Below are 19,918 nucleotides of genomic sequence, written 5' to 3'. Positions count from 1 at the left end.
TGGATTAACCCAAGAGGAAAAGGGAAAGACAAAAGTGATAAGTGTAGTCACATTGGAGAAGGCATCAAAGCTAGAGGATACATTAGTGATGCCTATTGGGAAGAGGACCACAGAGGACAAGGAAGGAAGAAGTGCCCCAGGTCCTAGTAAGAAGAAGGGAAAGAGCCATGAAGGCAAGGATGTCAAGGCCAAGAGGAAAAGAAGGGCTTGTCGCAAGTTTCATGTTTCAGATTTTCCACTAGGGGATGGGCAATTAAGCTATGACTTAAAGGAGGATCTGACAAGTAGGAAGGCAGATGTTACTTTTGGGCAGCTTATAGAGATGGTGCCTAAGCTAAAGCGACAGTGGAAGAGGATGGTTAACCAAATGGAGAAAGAGCCAGAGAGAGGTTCAGTAAAGGTGTTGGCAATGGACGAGTTACCAGACATTTGCCCAATAGTAGATGTGTGGCACAAAAGAAGAAAAGCTAGGACAAGGTTATGTGGATGGTGGAGCCCAAATATGTGTCATAACACACTCATGCGTTGAGAAGATGGGTATTACAGTGACTGGGGTGTCAGGCTTTCGGATTAGATTGGCAAACCATCAAAAAGTAAAATGTTTGGGTGTTGTAAAGAGCTTAGAAGTGGAGGCATATGATGCAAAGGCAGTGGTTGATTTTCATGTGATGCCAGCGGGGTTGGGAGCATATCCTATTATACTGGGCAGACCATGGTTACGTGTAGTTGGAGGTATTCAAGATTGGAGACTTGGTACGATTAGCTTCTATGGAAAGACAGGTGTCAAGAAGCTATATAATATGGACACAAGGAAAGTATTGGAAGAGCTTTATGAAGATGAAGATGATTCTAGTGATAAAGACTATTCCACAGTGACTGATGAAGACAGTGATAGTACTACCAGCAGTGATGAGGATGTTGATGTTGCATTTCTTTTGATGGACAAAGAAATCCAGGAGTTTAGTTTAGTTGCATTTGCAAATGAGATTGAAGATGAAAGTGAAGGGCCTTATGAAGTGATTGAAGGGCTGATGCAAACCAAGGTTGAATTGTCAAAGAAGCAGGAATTGATGACACAAATGATTAGTGGAGACCTCTCAGCTATGGAGAAGGAGACATATTTGCACATGCTGGCTAGTTTTTCCGATTTGTTCATTACTTTATATGAAGAGATCAAAGGGTTCAAAGGCGAAGAGATGTATATAGAGCTGAAAGAAGGTGCTAAGCCAGTGCGGCAAAGGCTAAGAAGGATGGGTCAAGAGCAAATGGAAGCCTTGCTGGAAGAGGTGGACAAGTTATTGAAGGCAGGGTTCATAGTCCCAGTGGAAACCACAGAATGGGTGAGTCCAGTAGTAGTTAGTCCAAAGAAGGATGGAAAGTGGAGCATTTATGTAGATTTTAAACCCTTAATTGCAGCCACTAAGAAGAATCCGTATCCTCTTCCATTCATCGATCAGATCTGTATTCAGTGGCAGGTTATGAGAGGTACAATGTGTGATGGTTTTTCAGGCTATTTTCAATTGAAGATCGCTCTTAAAGACCGAACAAAGACAACTTTCATTACGCCATGGGGCTGTTATTGTTACACGGTATTGCCATTTGGGTTGTCAAATGGACCATCTTTCTATCAAGAGAGAGCAAATTGGGTATTGGCACCATTCATTGGTAGTTGTGTTAAAGCTTTTATGGACGACTTCTGTGTCTACAGTAGTAGGGCTGAATACCATGAGAAGCTGCAGATGGTATTGGCTCGATATGATGAATGTAGAGGACAACTAAATCCAAAGAAATGTCATTTAGCACAACCAAGGGTGAAGTTATTGGACCATATGGTGTCAGAAAATGGCATTGAGGCTGCTCCAGACAAGGTTAAGTCTATTATTCTTCTTCCATCACCTACGAGTACAAAGCAATTGGCAACTTTTATACACAAAGTGAAGTACATGGCGCAGTTTATTCCACTGTCTTCTCAGCTTCTTTATCCATTACAACAAGTGGCAAAGCATGATCCATTGCAATGGGATGACAAGTGTGAAGAAGTGTTTCAAAAGGTGAAAGAGGTGTTAGGGGGGTTGTCAGCCATGCAGGCTCCTGATTGGGAGTAAGCCTTTTATGTAAATCCATCAGTAGGGGATGATGCCATTGGAGCCATGCTATTGCAAAAGGGGAAGGGCAGCCATTATATGAGGCCAGTGTATTGTGAAAGCCGAGTGAAGCTGGTAGCAGAGAGAAAATTCTCGGAAGTAGAGCTAGTGATGGCCAGTGTAATATTTGCTTGTCGATGATTTCGTCATTACTTGCTACCACGACCTTTTGTTTTCTTAGCGAGTTATGCCTTTTTGCCACAATTAATTAATGTCACTAACATTTCAAATGTTGTGAAGAAATGGGTAATTGAGTTGCAAGAGTTTGAGTTCTCTTTTCTAGTGGAAGACAGTACAAGGGCTACCCTAGCTGATTTGTTGACATACAAGGAGAATCCCCTTATTGTTAAGGAAGAGGCGGTGAAAAAGGTAGTCGAAGAAGTGCCACAGATTAGCAATGCGCATGTGTTGTTCTTTGATGGCTCGTACAGAAATAGCCATGATGCGGCTTCAGGGGGTATAGCACTTTACGATCCAGAGGGGAAGCTAGTATGTAAGAGAGGGTAGTATGTAAGAGAGGGTTCAAATTGGATGCGCATAGTAACAATGAGGCTGAATATGCTACTTTGGAAGCTGGATTACATATTTGTTTGAAGCATGGAATTAGAAGGTTGAGCATAAAAGGTGATGCCTTGTTAGTTGTGAAGTAAGTGCTGGGTGTATGGAAGAGCAAGAACACCTCATTGAAGGAAATGTGTTTCAGAATTAAAGGCCTTTTAAAAAAGTTTGAAGCATGGAGCATCAAACACATAGAACGTGCTCTAAATGGAGAGGCACATGAAGCAGCTCAAAGCATGATTGGGGAGCTATTTGTGTTGAGGACCAATTTACCTCTTTATCATGGCCAGGAAAGTTTGGCTCAAGAAGAGGAGTTTTTGCTAACAGGAATCATCCCAAAGGACATTCAGAAGTCTAAGAAGTATGGTTTTGTGCAGCATACAGGTACAAATTAATTGGTGATGTCTTGTACATGAAAGGGGCTGATCTCGTGTTGAGACGTGTACCTTGGCAGGAGGAGCTTTATAGAGTGTTGGAAGAGAATCATGAAGGTGCATGTGGCGGCTATTTTGCTCTAAAGATCACCTTGCATAAGATCTTGCAAGAGAGGTATGTATGGCCTAGTTTGCACAAGGATGTTCACCATTGGTGTAGGTCTTGCAATAGGTGTCAAGCATTTGGGAAGAGAGTGTTGAAGCGAGAGCTACGAAAAACCATTATGGCGTTTGATGTGTTTGAAAAGTGGGGGATTGATGTAATAGGCCCGTTACCTATCACAAGCAGGGGCAAAGCTATATTTTGACTGCAGTGGACTATCTCTCTAGATGGGCAGAGGCTATAGCAGTAAAACAAATCACTGCAAAGAATGTGGCAAAATTTGTGTATGATGAAATATGTTGCAAGTTTGGGGTGCCACTAGAGCTACTTTCAGATAAGGGGCCAGGATTTAGAGCTAAACTACTAGACTTCTTATGCGCGAAGATGAAGATTAGGCACCAATATACCACTCCTTATTACCCGCAGTGTAATGGCTTAAATGAAAGATTCAATGGAGAGTTGGTACAAATTCCTTCGAAAGTGATAGAGCACCAAGGAAAGAATTGGTATTTGGAATTGCGTAGTGCATTATGGGCTTACCGTACTTCGGTGAAGACAGGTATAGGGTTTACTCCATTTCATTTGGTATATGGAAAGGAAGCACTATTGCCTATGGAAGTAGAGTTGCCTGCGGTCAAGATGTTAGAGAAGTTGCTTGGGCATTTTGATGATGCGTTCAAAGAGAGGCTCTTACAGTTACAAGAGGTTCAGGTGGATAGGATGAGTGCATTGGAACATTATGGGCAGATGCAGGATAAAGCTTTGGCAAAGATAAATGAATTTCTTTTATGTTTTTTTTTGGGCAATTTGTTGTATTTTCGGGCCCTCGAATTAGATAACGCTCGCTGCTGCTGCACGCTCCCCCCCCCCCCCCCCCCCCCCCCCCCCTGTTGCGCCATCGTTGCCCCTCACCCCCCCCCCCCTCTCTCTCGCCCTCGCGCTGCCTCCAGTCCTCCAACGCTGCCTCCGTCGCCCTCGCGCTGCCTCCTTCGCCCAGCCCTGCCTGCCACCCTCGCCCTCTGCTGCCCGCCGCCCGCGCCCCTAGCTGCCCCCCATTCCCTGGCCGCTTCTCCTCCCCCCCCCTCCCCCTCTCCCCCGCCCCCCCCGCAGCCTTTTGAACTCTCGCTTGCCGCTTTATCCCCCCCCCCCCTTGTCCTCATCGTTCCCGAAGGTCTTCTGCACCTGGCTCTGCAACACTTCTTCTTCGGACAAGTGCTTGGCGTGCTCGGTTGTAGATTTTCTTCACCGTGCGCTTCTTCGACTCAGCAATAGACACAGATGGAGGCTCCAGCTCCGCCACAGAGGGACTCACCTGAAGCCCCCTCGCCCGACCCCGCTGAGCCTACCATTCGACTTGCTCTTTCGCCGACAGAGCAAGCGAGCCTTGCCGCAGAGGTAGAGCGCTTGCAGGCAACTTCTGTCATCTGCAAGGTTCTCGGCACCCGTCCTAGCAGAGGAGAGCTGCGAGACCTTCTCCAGGCCCGCCTTCTCGCAGAGGTGGACAAGATCTTGGATGTCCAGATTCTAGGACGGGGGTACTACCAGATTGAGTTCGAGACTTCCGAGATGGCCTCCAAGGTCATAGCTATGAGTCCACTGGCCATTCGAGCATCACGCGCCCACTTTCGACAGTGGCGACATGGTTTTGACCCGACCTCGGATGTGCTAGTAGAGGAGGCAAACATCCCCATCTCAGTCTGCTTTCTGGGTTTACGGAGGGAGTACCTTCCACTTCTCTCCAGGATTGGCTCCGCCATCGGGACTGTCCTGGAGACACCTCGTACGGCAGCGTCAGTAGCTGCCAAGGCGGTTGGCATCCCTTCAGTTCGAGTTTTGGTCAGAGATACCCACACGCTCCCGAAGGTCATCCTTCTGCCTCGGGTGAGTGGGGGTTGGTTTAGACAGAGTGTGGAGTACTTGGGTCTCCCGAACCAGTGCTTCATTTGCAGACAGATGGGCCACCTAGCGAAGGCCTGTCCACGGAGGAGGCCACGACCTGCACCTCAGCCTCAGCCTCAGCCCCAGCCTGCCAAGGCTGGGCCGCAGCCACAGCCACAGCCAGCGGCACAACGCACAGATTCAGAGCCACCCTCCGAGCCTAGGGCTCCAGCGGAGGAGGGGTGGCAGCAGGTCCGTGGCCGTCGACGCCAAGGGCCACAGCGACAGCCTGGCACTCAGAGTGGCCCCCAGGTGCCTACTCAGCAGCAGTGGGTTCCCACGGGGAACCGCTTTGGTCCTCTTGAGCAGGAGGAGCCCCCTACGCCAGCCTCCACCTCAGCTTAACCCTCGCCAGCCGCCCCTCCTTCAGATTTCCCCTCCTCCTCCTCATCCCCTCCCCCGCCCTCAACTCCCGCTTACTCCTCTCCTCGCCCCCCTGTCTCTGTCGCCCCACCTCGCTTCTCTTCTCCTCCGCCCCCCCCCCCCCAAGCTCCTTCTCCCCCTCCTCCTGCTCCAGTACCACAGTCGATTCAAGAGATTGGTCCCTCGTCGGCAGCTAGGAGATCTCTTGGCAGCGCCTTTGCGACAAGTCGCCTAGCGAGAGAGGGTCAGCCCTTCTTGCGGCCCCCTCTACAGATTCAGACATCTTCCCTTGCAGCTATCCCTCGTGGTCTGACGAGCATTGACCTCCGACGCCGCTGGGATTTCTTCGACTACGGGTTCACTCGCTTCCTCGGCGATTCCGCAGCAGACCACGAGGCAACCTGCTTCAGGGTCCGCGCTTTGTTCCTCGCCGCTAGGGGAACAGAGACCTTGGACTCAGCAGTTGGTTTCTCCTTTCCCCTCTGTGGTAGGACCGAGACAGAGTGGTCCCTTGACTCAGTGGTGGGATGGTTGCATACACAGGTTCTCGAGTTCTCTCACCACATGGGAGAACTTGGAGTTACAGATTTGCTGTAGACTTTGTGGCCACTGGCCAAGTTTGCGGTGACACCCCCAGACTCAGCAGGATGTAGGCACATTGTGGTGTACTTTTTTGCTGATACGCTGTGTTTGCCTTGCTATGTATACATTCATGAGGACTCCTGGACTGAGGAGGTTGCTTTACGCACGGCTCACTCTGCTTGGGCTTCGGCCAGGTACTCACTGCAGTCTCGCCTATCTAGAGGACGTCGGATGCGGATTACTCCCATCCAAGCCAGCCTCGAAGATAGCCCGTCTTGCTGCTGTGGCGGCAGCATCTATTCTCTCTCGCTCCCCATGAGGATCGTCTCGTGGAACGTGCAAGGACTAGGTGGGCCCCAGTTTCAGCGACAGCGGGGCCGATTGCGTCAGGAGCTTCAGCGTTGCCTTGTGGGAGGAGAGATTGATCTCCTTATGCTTTAGGAGCACCATTTGTCTGAGAGCCGCATTCGGCGATGTGGTCAGATTTTGCGTGGACGTTATGATACCTTTTGGTCAGCTGCTTTTGGACCTGGAGGCATCCAGGGTGGGGTATGTATGACTATTGCGGACTCATTGCAGCAGGCCATTGTGGGCAGAGGGATTATTGTGCCAGGCAGGGCTCAGTGGATTACTATGCAGCTTCAGGGTGGCCTTGTGGGCTTCCTGAACATCTATTCGCCCAATGTGGCGAGTGCTCGTGCAGAGTTTTGGTCACAGATTGTTGAGTCTTTGCCACAGGTTGACCATCGGTGTGTAGGAGGGGACTTCAACATGTTGGAGGACCCTTCTGACAGGATCGGAGGCAACCATGCTACTATGCATGGAGTCGAGTTAGTAGCTCGGGAGAGGTTGTGTATGACTTTGAGGGTCTCGGATACATGGAAGCATTCTGGCTTTGTGAGGCCTCCAGAGAGTCTTGCCTTCTCTAGATCGGACCGCAGAGTGGGAGGAGTTAATCTATCGCGGATAGATCGCTTCTACACTAGTGACCACTTCAGTGACTTGGGGGGCTCAATGGGCATCCTGGCAGGGACATCCTTCTCGGACCATGCACCAGTGATTCTCACAGTGGCAGACAGGCAGAGGAGTGGGAGCACGATGCTTCGCATCCCAGAGCGGGTCTTGTTGGACTCAGCACTCAGAGAGAGGGTAGAGGCTCTCTGGACAGAGGGCATGGATAGCCAGGCTCTACCTGCAGACAGAGTGGCCTTAGGCGTAGCTCAGCTTAGCCACTTTTTTCTCCAGGAGTCTCTGGCTCGACGGGCTGCAACGAGAGAGGAGGAGCAGCGTCTCAGACGAGGCATTGCTTCACTACAGAGGATGCAGGAGCAGCATCCAGACAGTCCATGGTTGGAGGAGCAGTTACAGCAGGCTCGACAGGAGCTTGCTTGCACAGAGGAGAGGCGCCATGAGTTTGCCTTTCACCGACAGGCATCTCAATGGACTCAGGTGGGTGACAGAGTGACAGGTGCTTTTTTGAGACAGTGGGACCTCGGCACTCGCATGCCAAGGTCAATCAGTTGAGGAGACCCGATGGGTCAGTTGTTTGTGAGCCCGATCGGGGATATGCGTGTAGTTGCTACTGACTTTTACCGTGAGTTAGTGCTGGCTGAGCCCCAGTCAGAGAGACAGGATGCATGCAGGGAGCAGGTTTGGGCACAGATGCCTTGTCTTGTGACTGAGGAGATGCGCCAGAGGCTAGAGATACCTCTTCAGCTTGAGGAGCTGCACACGGCTTCTAGGGCCCTCCCTCGTGGTAGCTGTCCAGTGAGGATGGGCTGACTCCCAGCTTCTTCTTGGAGTACTGGGACCTGCTTGGCCCAGATCTTTGTAGTGCCTTTCAGTACATTCTGCGCACATGAGTGATGTCGGATAGCATGAGTGAGGGCATGATTTACCTCATTCCAAAGGAGGGTGGCTCCTTGGATGAGATTCGACAGTGGCGCCCCATCACCATCCTAAACTCAGCCTACAAAATTCTTGCCAAGGCTCTGAGTTTGAGGATTCAGCCACTTTTGGAGAGCCTTATACATGGGACTCAGACAGGTTTTGTCAAGGAACGCAGTATCCTTGACAACATCTTCACCTTCTGGGAGGCTTCTGCCCTGGCACGACTCCGTGGGGAGGACCTTGTGATTCTTCTTCTCGATTTTGAGAAGGCATACGACAGAGTTGACTGGGACTTTCTAGAGGGCACGCTACACAGGATAGGCTTCTCAGATGCTTGGATCAGAGGGGTGTCAGCTTTGTACAGACAGGCTCACAGTCAGGTGCTTTTGGCAGGAGGTAGAGGTGAGCGCTTCATGCTCACACGATCGGTCAGACAGGGTTGTCCTCTTGCCCCCTTTCTCTTTCTGTTCTATGCGGAGGCGATGAGCAGATTTTTGGTGTCAGAGCAGGTTGGTCTGAGGGGCTTAGCACTCCCTATACGGGGAGATGAGCTTCTGGACGCTGAGTTTGCCGACGACTCGGCCTTGTACTTAGAGGGCCAGGAGGCCAATTTACACAGATGTGAGCAGGCTTTGGAGACCTGCTGTGCATCGGGCGCACTGATCAACTGGAGAAACACAGTGGCTTTCTCGGTTGGCAGTGCTCTTGTGCCAGATTGGATGCCAAGAGAGGGTTTCAGGTGGATTCCTCCAGGGACTGCAGTTCGGTACTTGGGTTGTCAGGTTGGTTTGGACTTGTCCCCCGAGCAGCAGATTGCTCCTCTTCTCCTGTCCATTAGGAGAAAGCTGTTACATTGGAGCTCAGCACGACTTTCGCTGGCTGGTAGAGTAGTAGTTGCCAACCAGGTGTTGTTGGCGACTATGTGGTACATCACTTCTTGCTGGATCTTTTCGAGTTCTTGTATCAGCCAGGTAGAGAGGTTGATCAGGAACTTCCTTTGGTCAGGTCGCGACACTCAGATTGCCCGAGCCAAGGTGGCTTGGTCGGTCATCACACTTCCTTGTTCTCAAGGAGGGCTTGGGATCATTGATCCAGCACAGCAGAGCAGAGCCCTTCTTGGGAAGTTCGTCGTCAGAGGACTTCTTCCAGGCGAGGAGCCCTAGAAGGAGTTCTTGCTGCAGAGGCTTCGTGCCAGGGTGCCTCAGTCAAGAGGCCCTTGGCAACCTTTGACCAGATGGATCTTTACAGAGCTACGCCGAGTTGGTTTGAGCAGGAGACTGGAGGACCGATTTGCTGTGAGTTTGCTTCGATCTTGGGAGCTCTTACGGCGTGGCCTAGAGCAGAGACAGCCGACGTGCACGGAGGAGCGCCTACGGCAGCTCCTCGTCTGGAACCCCATGGTTAGCACTCAGAGAGGCCACTTGGTTGGGAGTCGGCGTCATGTTTCTTGGGGTCCCATGGCAGCTGGTCCAGCGCGCTCTCTAGGTGACTGGCTAGAGTTCACAGGTTTGTCAGAGGAGGTGCAGGCTATCCAGCTACAGGGCATGAGAGGGGTGCAAAGCATGTGTCAGGACATCTCAGAGTCAGTTCCAGCTGAGTGGCTCACGCCTCTCGAGCCAGCAGCACCCTGGTGGATGGGAGCCTTCACACGACTGGAGGTTCTCATTTCAGTCAGGGCTTGCTCAGAGACTGTCCTAGCCCTGTTCTTCGAGCTTCAGGGTGGGGGACGATTACAGCGAGTTGCAGTAGAGGCCCCGCATGTAGCAAAGTGCTGTTTCTAGAGGATCCGAGTTGTGGGCATCTGTGGGAGGACTTGCGTCATAGACCCTGACCCAGCAGCTCTTGAGACATGACACTGGAGGCTATGGGCTTGGGATTGCTGTCCACTGGCACGAGTACAGTGGGATCCTGGTGAGTGGCTATGGAGGGACCCCTTCTCTTCTGCAGACCGCCCAGGAGTCCCCTTCTTTCAGTACACTTTTCGGCTTGGACGTCATATACTTGCAGCACAGAGAGAGGCCCGCCCCGCTGCAGCATGTCATTGGCAGGAGGAGGGCCTCACAGTCGAGTTCTTGGCAGCTTTTTGGCAGAGGCTGTGGGACTCCAGACAGCCGAGGCGAGTCACCTTGTTTCAGTGGCTGGTCGCACATAGAGCCACAGCAGTAGGGAGCTGGCTTGTGCATAGTGGTCTCTCGGCCACATGTGTAGCTTGTGACCATTTGGTGGAGAGTTAGCGTCACTGTCTTTGGGACTGTCCCTCGGCCTAGCAGGTGTGGCTACGAGTTCTTCGGCTGATGCCTGCCCTCTCCACGGCTCGCCAGTACACTTGGGGGGCAGCGGCTTGGTCCACCCTCACGGGCCCGGCACTTCAGTTTGAGCTATCTTCCACCAGCAGGATGATAGTGATATAGGGGGGGCGACCTACACTCCAGCCTGCTACAGAGCTTACTCCACTGGAGTGGTGCAGTGAGAGAGAGGAGTGTTGGGAGCTCATCAGTGGCCTGACACTTTGGTTCATCTGGCGGGCCCGCTGTTTCCGCATCTTTGAGGCTCACCCTGTGCCACCAGCAGAGACTGTTCGTGACTTTTGGCTAGAGCTGATCCATACTCTCAGAGGACAGCTTGAGGGACTACAGGGCAGCTCCGACAGCATGCAGGAGCGCCGCGAGGCTTTCCTTCGACTCTGGCGCCCTGGGCCTTTCTACACCATAGTCCAGGGGGTGCTCAGATGGCACTACTGTCCACCTGTGTGGCTTTTCCCTCCTCCCATCTCTTGATTTAGCCCCATTGTATATATGCTGTTTTTTCATTGGGAGAGTCTCCCCATCATGCTTGTTGTAGCCCTCTCTTGCAGAGGTGGTTGTAGCCCTATGGGCAGTTTTCATTAACTAATAGAAGGATCTTTTTCTCGGGAAAAAAAAAAAAAGATAAATGAAAAGGTCAAAAGTAAGGGTATCAAGAAGAATGACTTGGTTTTGCGGTACAACAGTAAGCTGGACAACACCTTTTAAAAGAAGTTTCAAATTAAGTGTGAAGGCCCTTTCAAGGTAGTGGAGTGTTTTCCGAATGGTACTTATCAGTTGGTTAATCTGGATGGGATTCTACATAAGTCAAGGGTAAATAGATTGCGTCTGAAATTGTATCATGCTAGATTGATGATGGTGGAGCAAGATGAGTTGTCTGCAGAACAAGTAATGTATGTGAAGGATGAGGAGACCTGTGACGTGGCGAGTCTCATATCTCTTTTTGCTGCTGTTGATCATGAATGATCTAGCAGGCTAGGGGATGGGTAAACTATGTTAGGAGTTTTTTGGAAGAAGTGATTGCGCATATGTACATACACATGCATGGTGCATCAAATAAAGGATTGCCCATTTTCCAGAGTCAAGTGGTTACGTGGGGCCCACATGTGTACAGGTAGGACAACATGTACGTAGTGCATCCATTTTCATCGTCACTAGTACCAGTGTGTTTTTTCTATAATAACGAGGAGTCGGTAGTGCGTAAAACTTCTCTAGGAAGCTATCCACGGGCCGACGACATGAGGTAAGCAGATGCGTCTGATGGCATCCAGTGGCGTCAGGAGGTCGAATGGGGTCAATACTTGCACGTGGATAAGTACGAACACAACGTGGGTGTTTTCTTGTGATAATTATGCAAAAGGTCATCATAAGGACCATATTTTGGGGCCACTTCACGTGGTGGCGGGATGCATTATTGGAAAAAGTTGAGTGCTAGGTGTGCGGATGGATGCAACAGGGTGACAACTATGCACTGCGAGGCCACTTTTTGGCCTGTTCGGGGTCCGTTTGAGGTCAACTAAAAGGCCAAAGGTGCCCAAGTAATAAAGCTAAGTGTGGGAATTAAAAAACCTGAGAGAAGATTAGGAAAAATGTGTAGAGAAGAGGAGGAACAGCCGCAACTGAGTTTTTGCTGTTTTTGGAGTCTGTTTTGGCCTCATCCGAGGTCGGATTTGAGCACTTTGACATTGTAGACTGGGGTTTTGGGCCGTTCTGGACGCGATGGCGCTGTCTATTTTGCCAAATTCCTCACTGTTTTTCTGCTGTTTTAAGTGTGTAAGTTTCTCCTATGAGCGAAGCTTCTGCTCCAATTTGTGATTGTATCTGGCATATTTTACCCATATTGTATGAGCTATTTGCTCCATTAGTGTTGGCCTAAGCTCAATTGTATCTAAACATCAGAAATCCTCCTCTTTTGAGCTGAGTTTTTTGGGTGTGTGTGTGTGTCTCTCTGTGTGGAGTGGACAAATGGATAGTCTCTCTCCAGTCACTCCATGGGTGTGTTCCCTGTCTCGACCAGGTGGGTTGTGTAAGCCGAGTGGTGCCCCATAGTGTGTGTGTGTATCATCCCAAGAGTGTGTCGGGTCATTATAGAGGCGTGTTGTGTTTTTCCATCCCGCTCACACCGTCAAGCCTCCTCAACTAGTTGACCCTGGCATGCATATGTCGGGGTCCCATTGTCTCAAAGAAAGCCCCTGTCACTCTGTCACCCACTTGGGTCCACTGAGATGCCTGTCGATGGAAAGCAAACTCATGGCGCCTCTCCTCTGTGCTGGCAAGCTCCTGGCGAACCTGCTGTAACTGCTCCTCCAGCCAAGGAATGTCTGGATGCTGCTCCTGCATCCTCTGTAAGAAAGTGCCCAGGGCCCTTCTTCACCATGGTCCATGGTGCGCCTAGATGGCAGTATCGTCGTCCACCAGCGTGGTGGTTTCCTCCTCCCATCTCTTGATTTAGCCATCATTGTATATATCTTGTTTTTCATTGGGAGATTCTCCCCACGTATTGCCTTCTCTAGCAGGGGAATTTTGTAGCCCATTGGGCAGTTTTCTTAACTATTGAAAGGATCTTTTTCTTGGGACATATCGTCTCTAGTCCTCCTAATGCTCACCTCGTCAATCTTGCCTCTGCTGCACCTCGAATAGAGAAAGTAGGTCCACTAAATACAACACCAAGATATGTATAAGAGTTTACATACTCCACTATCTCCTGTCCATATGTAAAAAATAGATGCTGATCTCCCCTGACCCACTACGTTGTAGTATCGAATACCATCACCTTGGTTTTGCCAAGGTTGATGAAGAGCCCACTATCATGTGCATAAGAATTTAACGCATCTAGATGTCTATGCATACCCTCTAAAGAGTTTGAAATAAGCATAATATCATCGGCATAAAGCAATAGAGGTATCCATGTACGTGACAGTTGTGCTCCCCTATCCCCTGCAGTCTCAATATAGTCAGCAATCTCATCAATATACAATCCGGAGAAAGTGGGCATCTCTGCTTCACCCCAATAGTACAGTGAACAGGGTCTGAAAGATCCTTTGCTGTCCACTCTCTCCCTATAGCTGGATGACATGCAAGCACAATATGAGGATGAAGATTTTGCATGAAAATATGATTAGCTGACTAGTGGACAAAGACATGAGCATTTTTTTCTCAGGAAGGTTTTTCTTACGATGCATGATAAATGATCGGTCGCACAGGTCATATGGTGGCTGATGATGTGGCAGGTGTACAGACGCTTGTGACTTGGCAGTCTTTATGCAGGGAGCTTTTGGGGATGCTAGTTTTGAAAGCAATGACATTTTGAAGTTTTTTGGGTGCAAGGCCTTAAAAGCAGAGCGTTCTTGGGGCACCTTATAAAGCAGGGTAAAGTGCCTTTAAATTTGTGGCCTAGTGTAAGCCTTAGCACTTAGCAAATATGTGGTCTAGTGTGAACCCTTAGCACTCAGCAAATATGCGGTCAAATCTGGCCTCATAGGCCTTGACCAACTCCCGAATCTTGAAAAGAGCTGAAGAGGCATGAGCTCGTGTGCCATCCAAATCTTAGCAAGCAGGCTCGCTTCATGACTTTGATTTTGTCTTTTAAATCTGAATATCTGTCATTTGAGCACTATATACTTTCCTTTGATTTGAATCCTGGACATGCTGATGTCCATGGACAGTATAGCTTGCTTCAGCCTCCTCTCTAGGATATCATGCTCCTAAACATAGGTGTGGCTGTCAATTTCTTTCTCCTCCTATACTTCCACCTCTTGTTAGCCCCAATCTGATCTCTTTCTTAACCCAGGTTTGGTCACTCTTTTCATTGATTTCTGAGATGACTGCTTTGTCAGTGTGTTTTGGTGTGGTGTGAGATGGTACCTATATGAATGGTGTGTCGAGTTGTGCTATTAGTGGTAGATGTCGTTTCACTGCAGGTGTGGGATCTGGGTTCAATCCGCCCAAGCATCTTCTCCCCGGAGACACTATTCAGATATCAATACAAGGCATTGGAGTACTTGAAAACTTTGTGAAGTAGAGGCATCAAACAATATTTTATTAGGATGCAGATGGTGGTGAAAAGAAGCACACAAAAGGCTGTAGCGGATCACATTCAGCACAAGGTCAACTGATTTAAGAAGTGTTCTGGCTCTCTCGTGCTAACAGGTTCCTCCACTCAATTTGATTTTCTCCTTGGCATTTTCCCAATATGTCACTGTTTTCTAGTAGAGCATGTGTACTGGATTGATGTTAAGGTTTATCGCATCCAACATGGAAGACATGTTTTCATGAGCAAATTGTGTAGCAGCTTCCTGTTGTACACATGCTCTCCTCTCCGTCTGCATTTTTGTCCAAGGAGTGTACTGGATGTGTGTGAGTGCACGCAGACATATGTAGCACTAATTGAACACCCTCACTTGTCAGCCTTAGTAAAGAACTTGGGAACAAGTCATATAGGGCATGAAATGTTGCTAGCTTGTCTTCCAAATGCCCTAGGGTAAAGTCTCTGCAATAAAAGGACATTTAGGTAGCTTATTTTTATCTCTTGGACCTATATTGCATGGTGCATGCAGGGCATGGTGAGGTTCATTTTGAGCAATAATTAAATTTACGAAAAGCCTTGAATCAATAGAAGCATTTTGAGACATTCTTATGGCCAAAATTTGAAAACAACTGAATGAAGGCGAATTTCTTCTAAATCAGGAAAATGCCATTTGCTGCAAGACTGTTCTATAGAACAAGTTGTGTGTGCAATTCTAGTGTTCATCTATAAACATGTGGATATGCATGCATGTAGGCTCATGATGTGCATGGGTGCACACACATGTAAATATGTATGAATGATGCATTTGCTACATGGCTAGCTGAAATGGGTATTTACTAGTAATCATGGACATAGTTTGTGCTTGTTCAACATGTGTAGTTTTCTCATGGAGTTGGTTTCTCAATGTTTTTGTGGAGTTGTTTGCATTTTGACAAAGTGCAGGTGGCATCCATGGTTACCTCAAAAAGTCGATAAAGTCTTCAATTGTGTCAGACCTTGAATCATTCAACTAGTTTCTTTAAATCAATTTTATTGAAGGTATTGATATTGCTCGGTTTTCTGTTTGCTTCTGATGATGAACTTACCTATCCAATGTATTGTTGTCCTTAACGTTGTCAGAGTTGAAGTCAATACTCTTGAATTGAGGTTGCACACCTTGATTTTTGATGAGGCTCTTGTACAAATCCCCCAACATATTTTGATCTCTTACTCTTGGGAGCTATATCCCCTAACCGTGAAGATATGGTCACACACGCGCGCGCACACACACACACACACACACACACACACACACACACACACACACACACACACACACATTTTTTTAGTAATATCATTTGATTTAATAAAGGGAAACCTCAAAACGAGGAAAACCATGGAAAACATTACATGCGGTAAATAAAAAACAATCAAAGTAGAGCTCATAGTGAAGAGGGGAGAGCTCATCCAATTCCGAGCAAATTTAAGAGATTGACAAAGGAAAGTTTTGAAGAGGAAAACATGTTGGAACATGAGATAACTACGTGCTTTCCAACTGTTCAAAGCACCCAAAATCTAACCCAATCGAAAAAGTATGCATACGACCGAAGTAGTGGCGGATTCACTCTGAAAATCTAGAAATATCGGCCAAATTGTACTCGAGGAAATCGATTGCGAAGACATGTAAAGATGTAATCCACAAACCGCTTTGTGTGAGAACAAAACCATAGTAAATGTGGAATATTCTCATTATCAGCACCACAAGGAACACATCTTGAGGAGGCCATTTCCTTTGAGTGAAGAAATTTACAAGTTGGGAGAACCCCAATAATACTTCTCCACATGAATAATCGCTCTTTCAATGGAAGTTTAGCATGCCACACCCCCATACCTTTGTTGCACCACCATGTAGTACCTTTATCCATATGCTAGACCTTATTGCTGTGTTCCCCTAGCCAAAGAGATGATTACAAATGACTATATCTTTTTTGCAATTAAAGAGGATCGAGGATCTTGCATGATGCCAATCACAAAGTCAATCCTCCACGACGATCATCGGAATGGGAGATCTACAATCAAAAATCTCCTTGATGATCTGCCATGTGTTTCTGTAATGCATGCAAGACCAAAAGTAAGAGTAGCTTGTCAAATTAAAACTACATACCCATCGCCATCGATAACATCTGATATTGCATCAATGTCTTTCTGGGAGAGAAAGTAAACCGGTCTTGAAGTTCGTAAAACAAGGTTTTGATTGAAAGCCAAAATTCAATTCAAACTCTCGAGTCTTAGTGAATTGTCACTCGCAACATCCCTTCCATGCTATGACAATTGCTTCGTGACTTGTTTCCTATCCGCTATGAGATTGGAAGCAAGGGGGTAGCTTGGAATCATAGCTTTAAATTATCTAAGAACAACATCCTAGTAGAAAGATTGCCAATGACCAAAGGCATGTGAAGAAATTGCATGACAACACAAAAATGCAAACATCAATGTCCAATGCTGTTTTTGTTCCATCAGTACCAATAACAACATGGCCTTCTTGCAATAACATGAGAACACAAATGTAAGATATTCAGGTCACCACACTTCTTTGGAATACATAGCTTATCCATGGCAAGCAATTGTAGCCCTTTTTATGAGAGGAAGTAGACAAAGAATGATCCAAAATCCGAGACATAAAAGCACGAAGTCATCGAGTTGGCCAATGCAACAATGGTAAGAAAAATTCCTTTGATTGATTATGCAAGATTAAATGATGGCGTAAGCAAGAGTAGAATCCTTCGATGAGTGATAGTCTAAGCGTAATTTGTGAAATTCCTAAGAATGGACATACTAGTGTTGTCCAAAATGCTCATACGATGGAGTACGAATGATCAATAAATTCTTCTCAAGATAGGGTTTAAGCTTACCTCTTGTTTTCGTGGAGAGGGTTAATCACATAGCTAGGAGAGGCTTAAAGATTTTGGGATTTTTCAATTGGTAAGAGGGAAGAGAGGGAATGACCTTATTTGGAATGGGAATCTTCTTTCTAAAAGAAAACTCCTTTGGTTATGATAAACTTATCATTTCCAAAACTCAACTCCCTCTTGAGAGAATTAGATAATCACTTAAGTAGGTCACTAAAACTTTCACACACATAATTCATGCAAAATCAAGGAAAAATTGTGAGCCTTTCATAAGAGCATTTCTTTTGGAGAAATTATAATTCCTCTTTTGGAAAAAAAGGTTAGTTCCAAAAACAATTCCATTACTTAGTTGCCTTTGATTTATGACATTTACCTTTATAATAGTAATTTAGGTAAGAGAATAAAAGTAAGTTAAAAAATCAGTCAAAATATTTTTTAACGAGAGATTAAGGAATAATTAAAGATATTAGTCACCATTCATCATGCATACTATTTAGGTAAATATGATCTCCAGTTACATATGATTAAAGAGAGTGCTTTCTATACTCTCTATGCCATATTAGTCTGGTAATCTAAAGAACTTGAAATGACATTGTGGTTAGTTGTTAGCAACGTGGTTAATTATGATTAGAAATAAACCATAGTTAGAAAAAAAACAAAATTAAGAAGTTGTTTTTCTTCCAAAGCAAACAAGAAAAAGGCTTGCTTGTAAGAGCTTAAGCATGAATTTAAGTAAGCATGAAAGGTAATTCACTTTCAAGCAAATGCAATAGCATAAAGAGAACAAGAAAACTTTACCTTGGTGTGTGTATGGTATAGTTCTCCTTGATTTGGATGTAGTCGGCTCTCTTTCTCTTCAGCTTCATTTGAAGACCACCAATTTTGCTACTTAGAATGAGAGAAATGGATGAGATAAACGAGATTCAAGCTAGGGAAAGCTTGAGGGCTAGGAGAGAGGATAGGGAGAGTGTAATGTGAAGAAGAAGATCAATTTTTGACAAACACGATTAGGGTTTTGGCTATGATTTCTCTTGGAGAGGTGTGTGTGTGAAAGAGGCTTGTTTGGCTATGGCTTTTTCATATTTACTCTTAAGTTTGCACCTTGAGAAAATGAAGGAGAGAAGTGTTAAATTAGAAAAGAAAGCCTTCTTTTTATGCACATTTAGATAAGGTGCTTTCATTTATCTTGATAGCTTATTTTCTTTATTGATAAGTTCTTTCTACTTATCTTGCTTTTCAAAACTTCTTCAACAAGTTACTTACTCACTTTATCCTTATCTTCTCTTTTCCTTTATCCTTACCTTTTATTTGAATATTTTTTAATTATTATTATCTTTTTCTTTTTCTTCTTTTGTATCGGTGTCTCAGATGCGTTAGCCATGCATAACGGCTTGGAGAAGGCCCTTACAAACTCCCTAACAAAAAGAAAGAGCTGTCTTCAGATCGAAACAATAAAGGAAGGTGGTAAATCTTCAACCGCAAGTTTCAACTTTCATGTTACGCTAATTTATTCCTCGCTAGCTGGGTCATCTGTATAAGATGCGATCTCTCCTTCTTTCTTACATTATTCTTATCTCCATCTTTATCTCTTTTTTCTATCTTCTTGTTAAGAGCTTAGTAGGATTATCTCTTTTAACTCTTTTCAATATCTCTTTGCTTATTACCTTACTTTATGGATTGACGAAAAGAGCTGGTTTTATCTGATGGGTTTGGGTCCTTGATAGTACTACGTGATGAGTTTAATGCATCGGGTGTTTCTGAACGAGTTTTTTTGCTTGCACAATTTATTCCTCATCAAAAGATATATCTCTACCCTCACTTTAGTTTACCTCTTGAGGGGCCCTTTAACTTCTCACCTCATACTAGATTGATCAGAGCAATAATTTCACAACAAATTCTTTCTATGGATGAAAGGTCTAATATGTGCCTTGCTTGTGATAGTTTCTTTTGTGATCATGTGATGGATGGGCTTATTGACTTGTAAACAATCTATTTTTATTGTCTTTCAACAAGTTCATCGTATATTAAGATCTTGGTTCTTGTATTGAATCCTTCCCGCTCTGATTTCTCTTGACATATAAAATTAAATTCGTTCTTAGCTTCCCATCTCTGGTATTTTGTAGAAGTACTTGAGAGAAATACAAATGTAGCTAAATTTATTGATATATTTATTGTTTAATTTCATACATTGATCTGAATTACAAAGGATAACACTAATCTTGCTATTATGTAGTAAAAAAAGTCATGTTATATTGCTTGGGTGACACAAAAAGGTAAGAGGACGAAGCTTGTATTCATCGATTACATCAGCTAGGAAAGATTAATATGATCACAAAAGGAGAAATCACATTATAATAGGTGAGGAAACTCTGAAATAAGATGTTCCTAGTCCTCCTAGAAAGCATCTCTAGTGGGATAGCTCTTTTACTGGACCAAAATCTCCTAAACCATTTTGTGTAGCAGCTTCAACTCCTTCATGTGTAAAATTTTCTCTACATCCATTCTCATACTTTTTTTTAGTCTCGAGAATGGGGAATTGTTGATTTCAGTCATTAGCATCCAAGAAAGCATAAACATTGGCTTATTCATCTATCTCATCCTTTACTGAAACAAACTTTACTGTTGCTGATCTAGGTGGGTTGACGATTGACCCATGAAAATGAGTTGTAGGGGGGGTTCTTACTTGGG

The 19,918-nt window shown here is 46.0% G+C and overlaps 1 protein-coding gene across 2 annotated transcripts in view; it reads left to right on the top strand.

Annotated features, from left to right (window-relative positions):
• Positions 1-15,535, top strand: part of LOC147418676 (uncharacterized) — a 104,755-nt gene extending 89,220 nt beyond the window's left edge. The window contains exon 10 of one of the 2 annotated variants that reach the window (XR_015187188.1): positions 14,236-15,535. Coding sequence is in view for 1 of the 2 variants with exons in the window: in XM_086506227.1 (XP_086362353.1) it covers positions 14,236-14,336 (101 nt within the window). In the remaining variant the exon portion in view is untranslated. The remainder of the gene's footprint in view (positions 1-14,235) is intronic. The other variant, XM_086506227.1, reaches the window with a different exon arrangement.
• Positions 15,536-19,918: the final 4,383 nt, after the last annotated feature.

This window comes from Adiantum capillus-veneris, chromosome 29 (genome assembly GCF_014529385.1).
Source record: "Adiantum capillus-veneris isolate H3 chromosome 29, ASM1452938v2, whole genome shotgun sequence".
Classification (NCBI taxonomy): domain Eukaryota; kingdom Viridiplantae; phylum Streptophyta; class Polypodiopsida; order Polypodiales; family Pteridaceae; genus Adiantum; species Adiantum capillus-veneris.
This window is presented reverse-complemented; position numbering and strand designations above follow the sequence as displayed.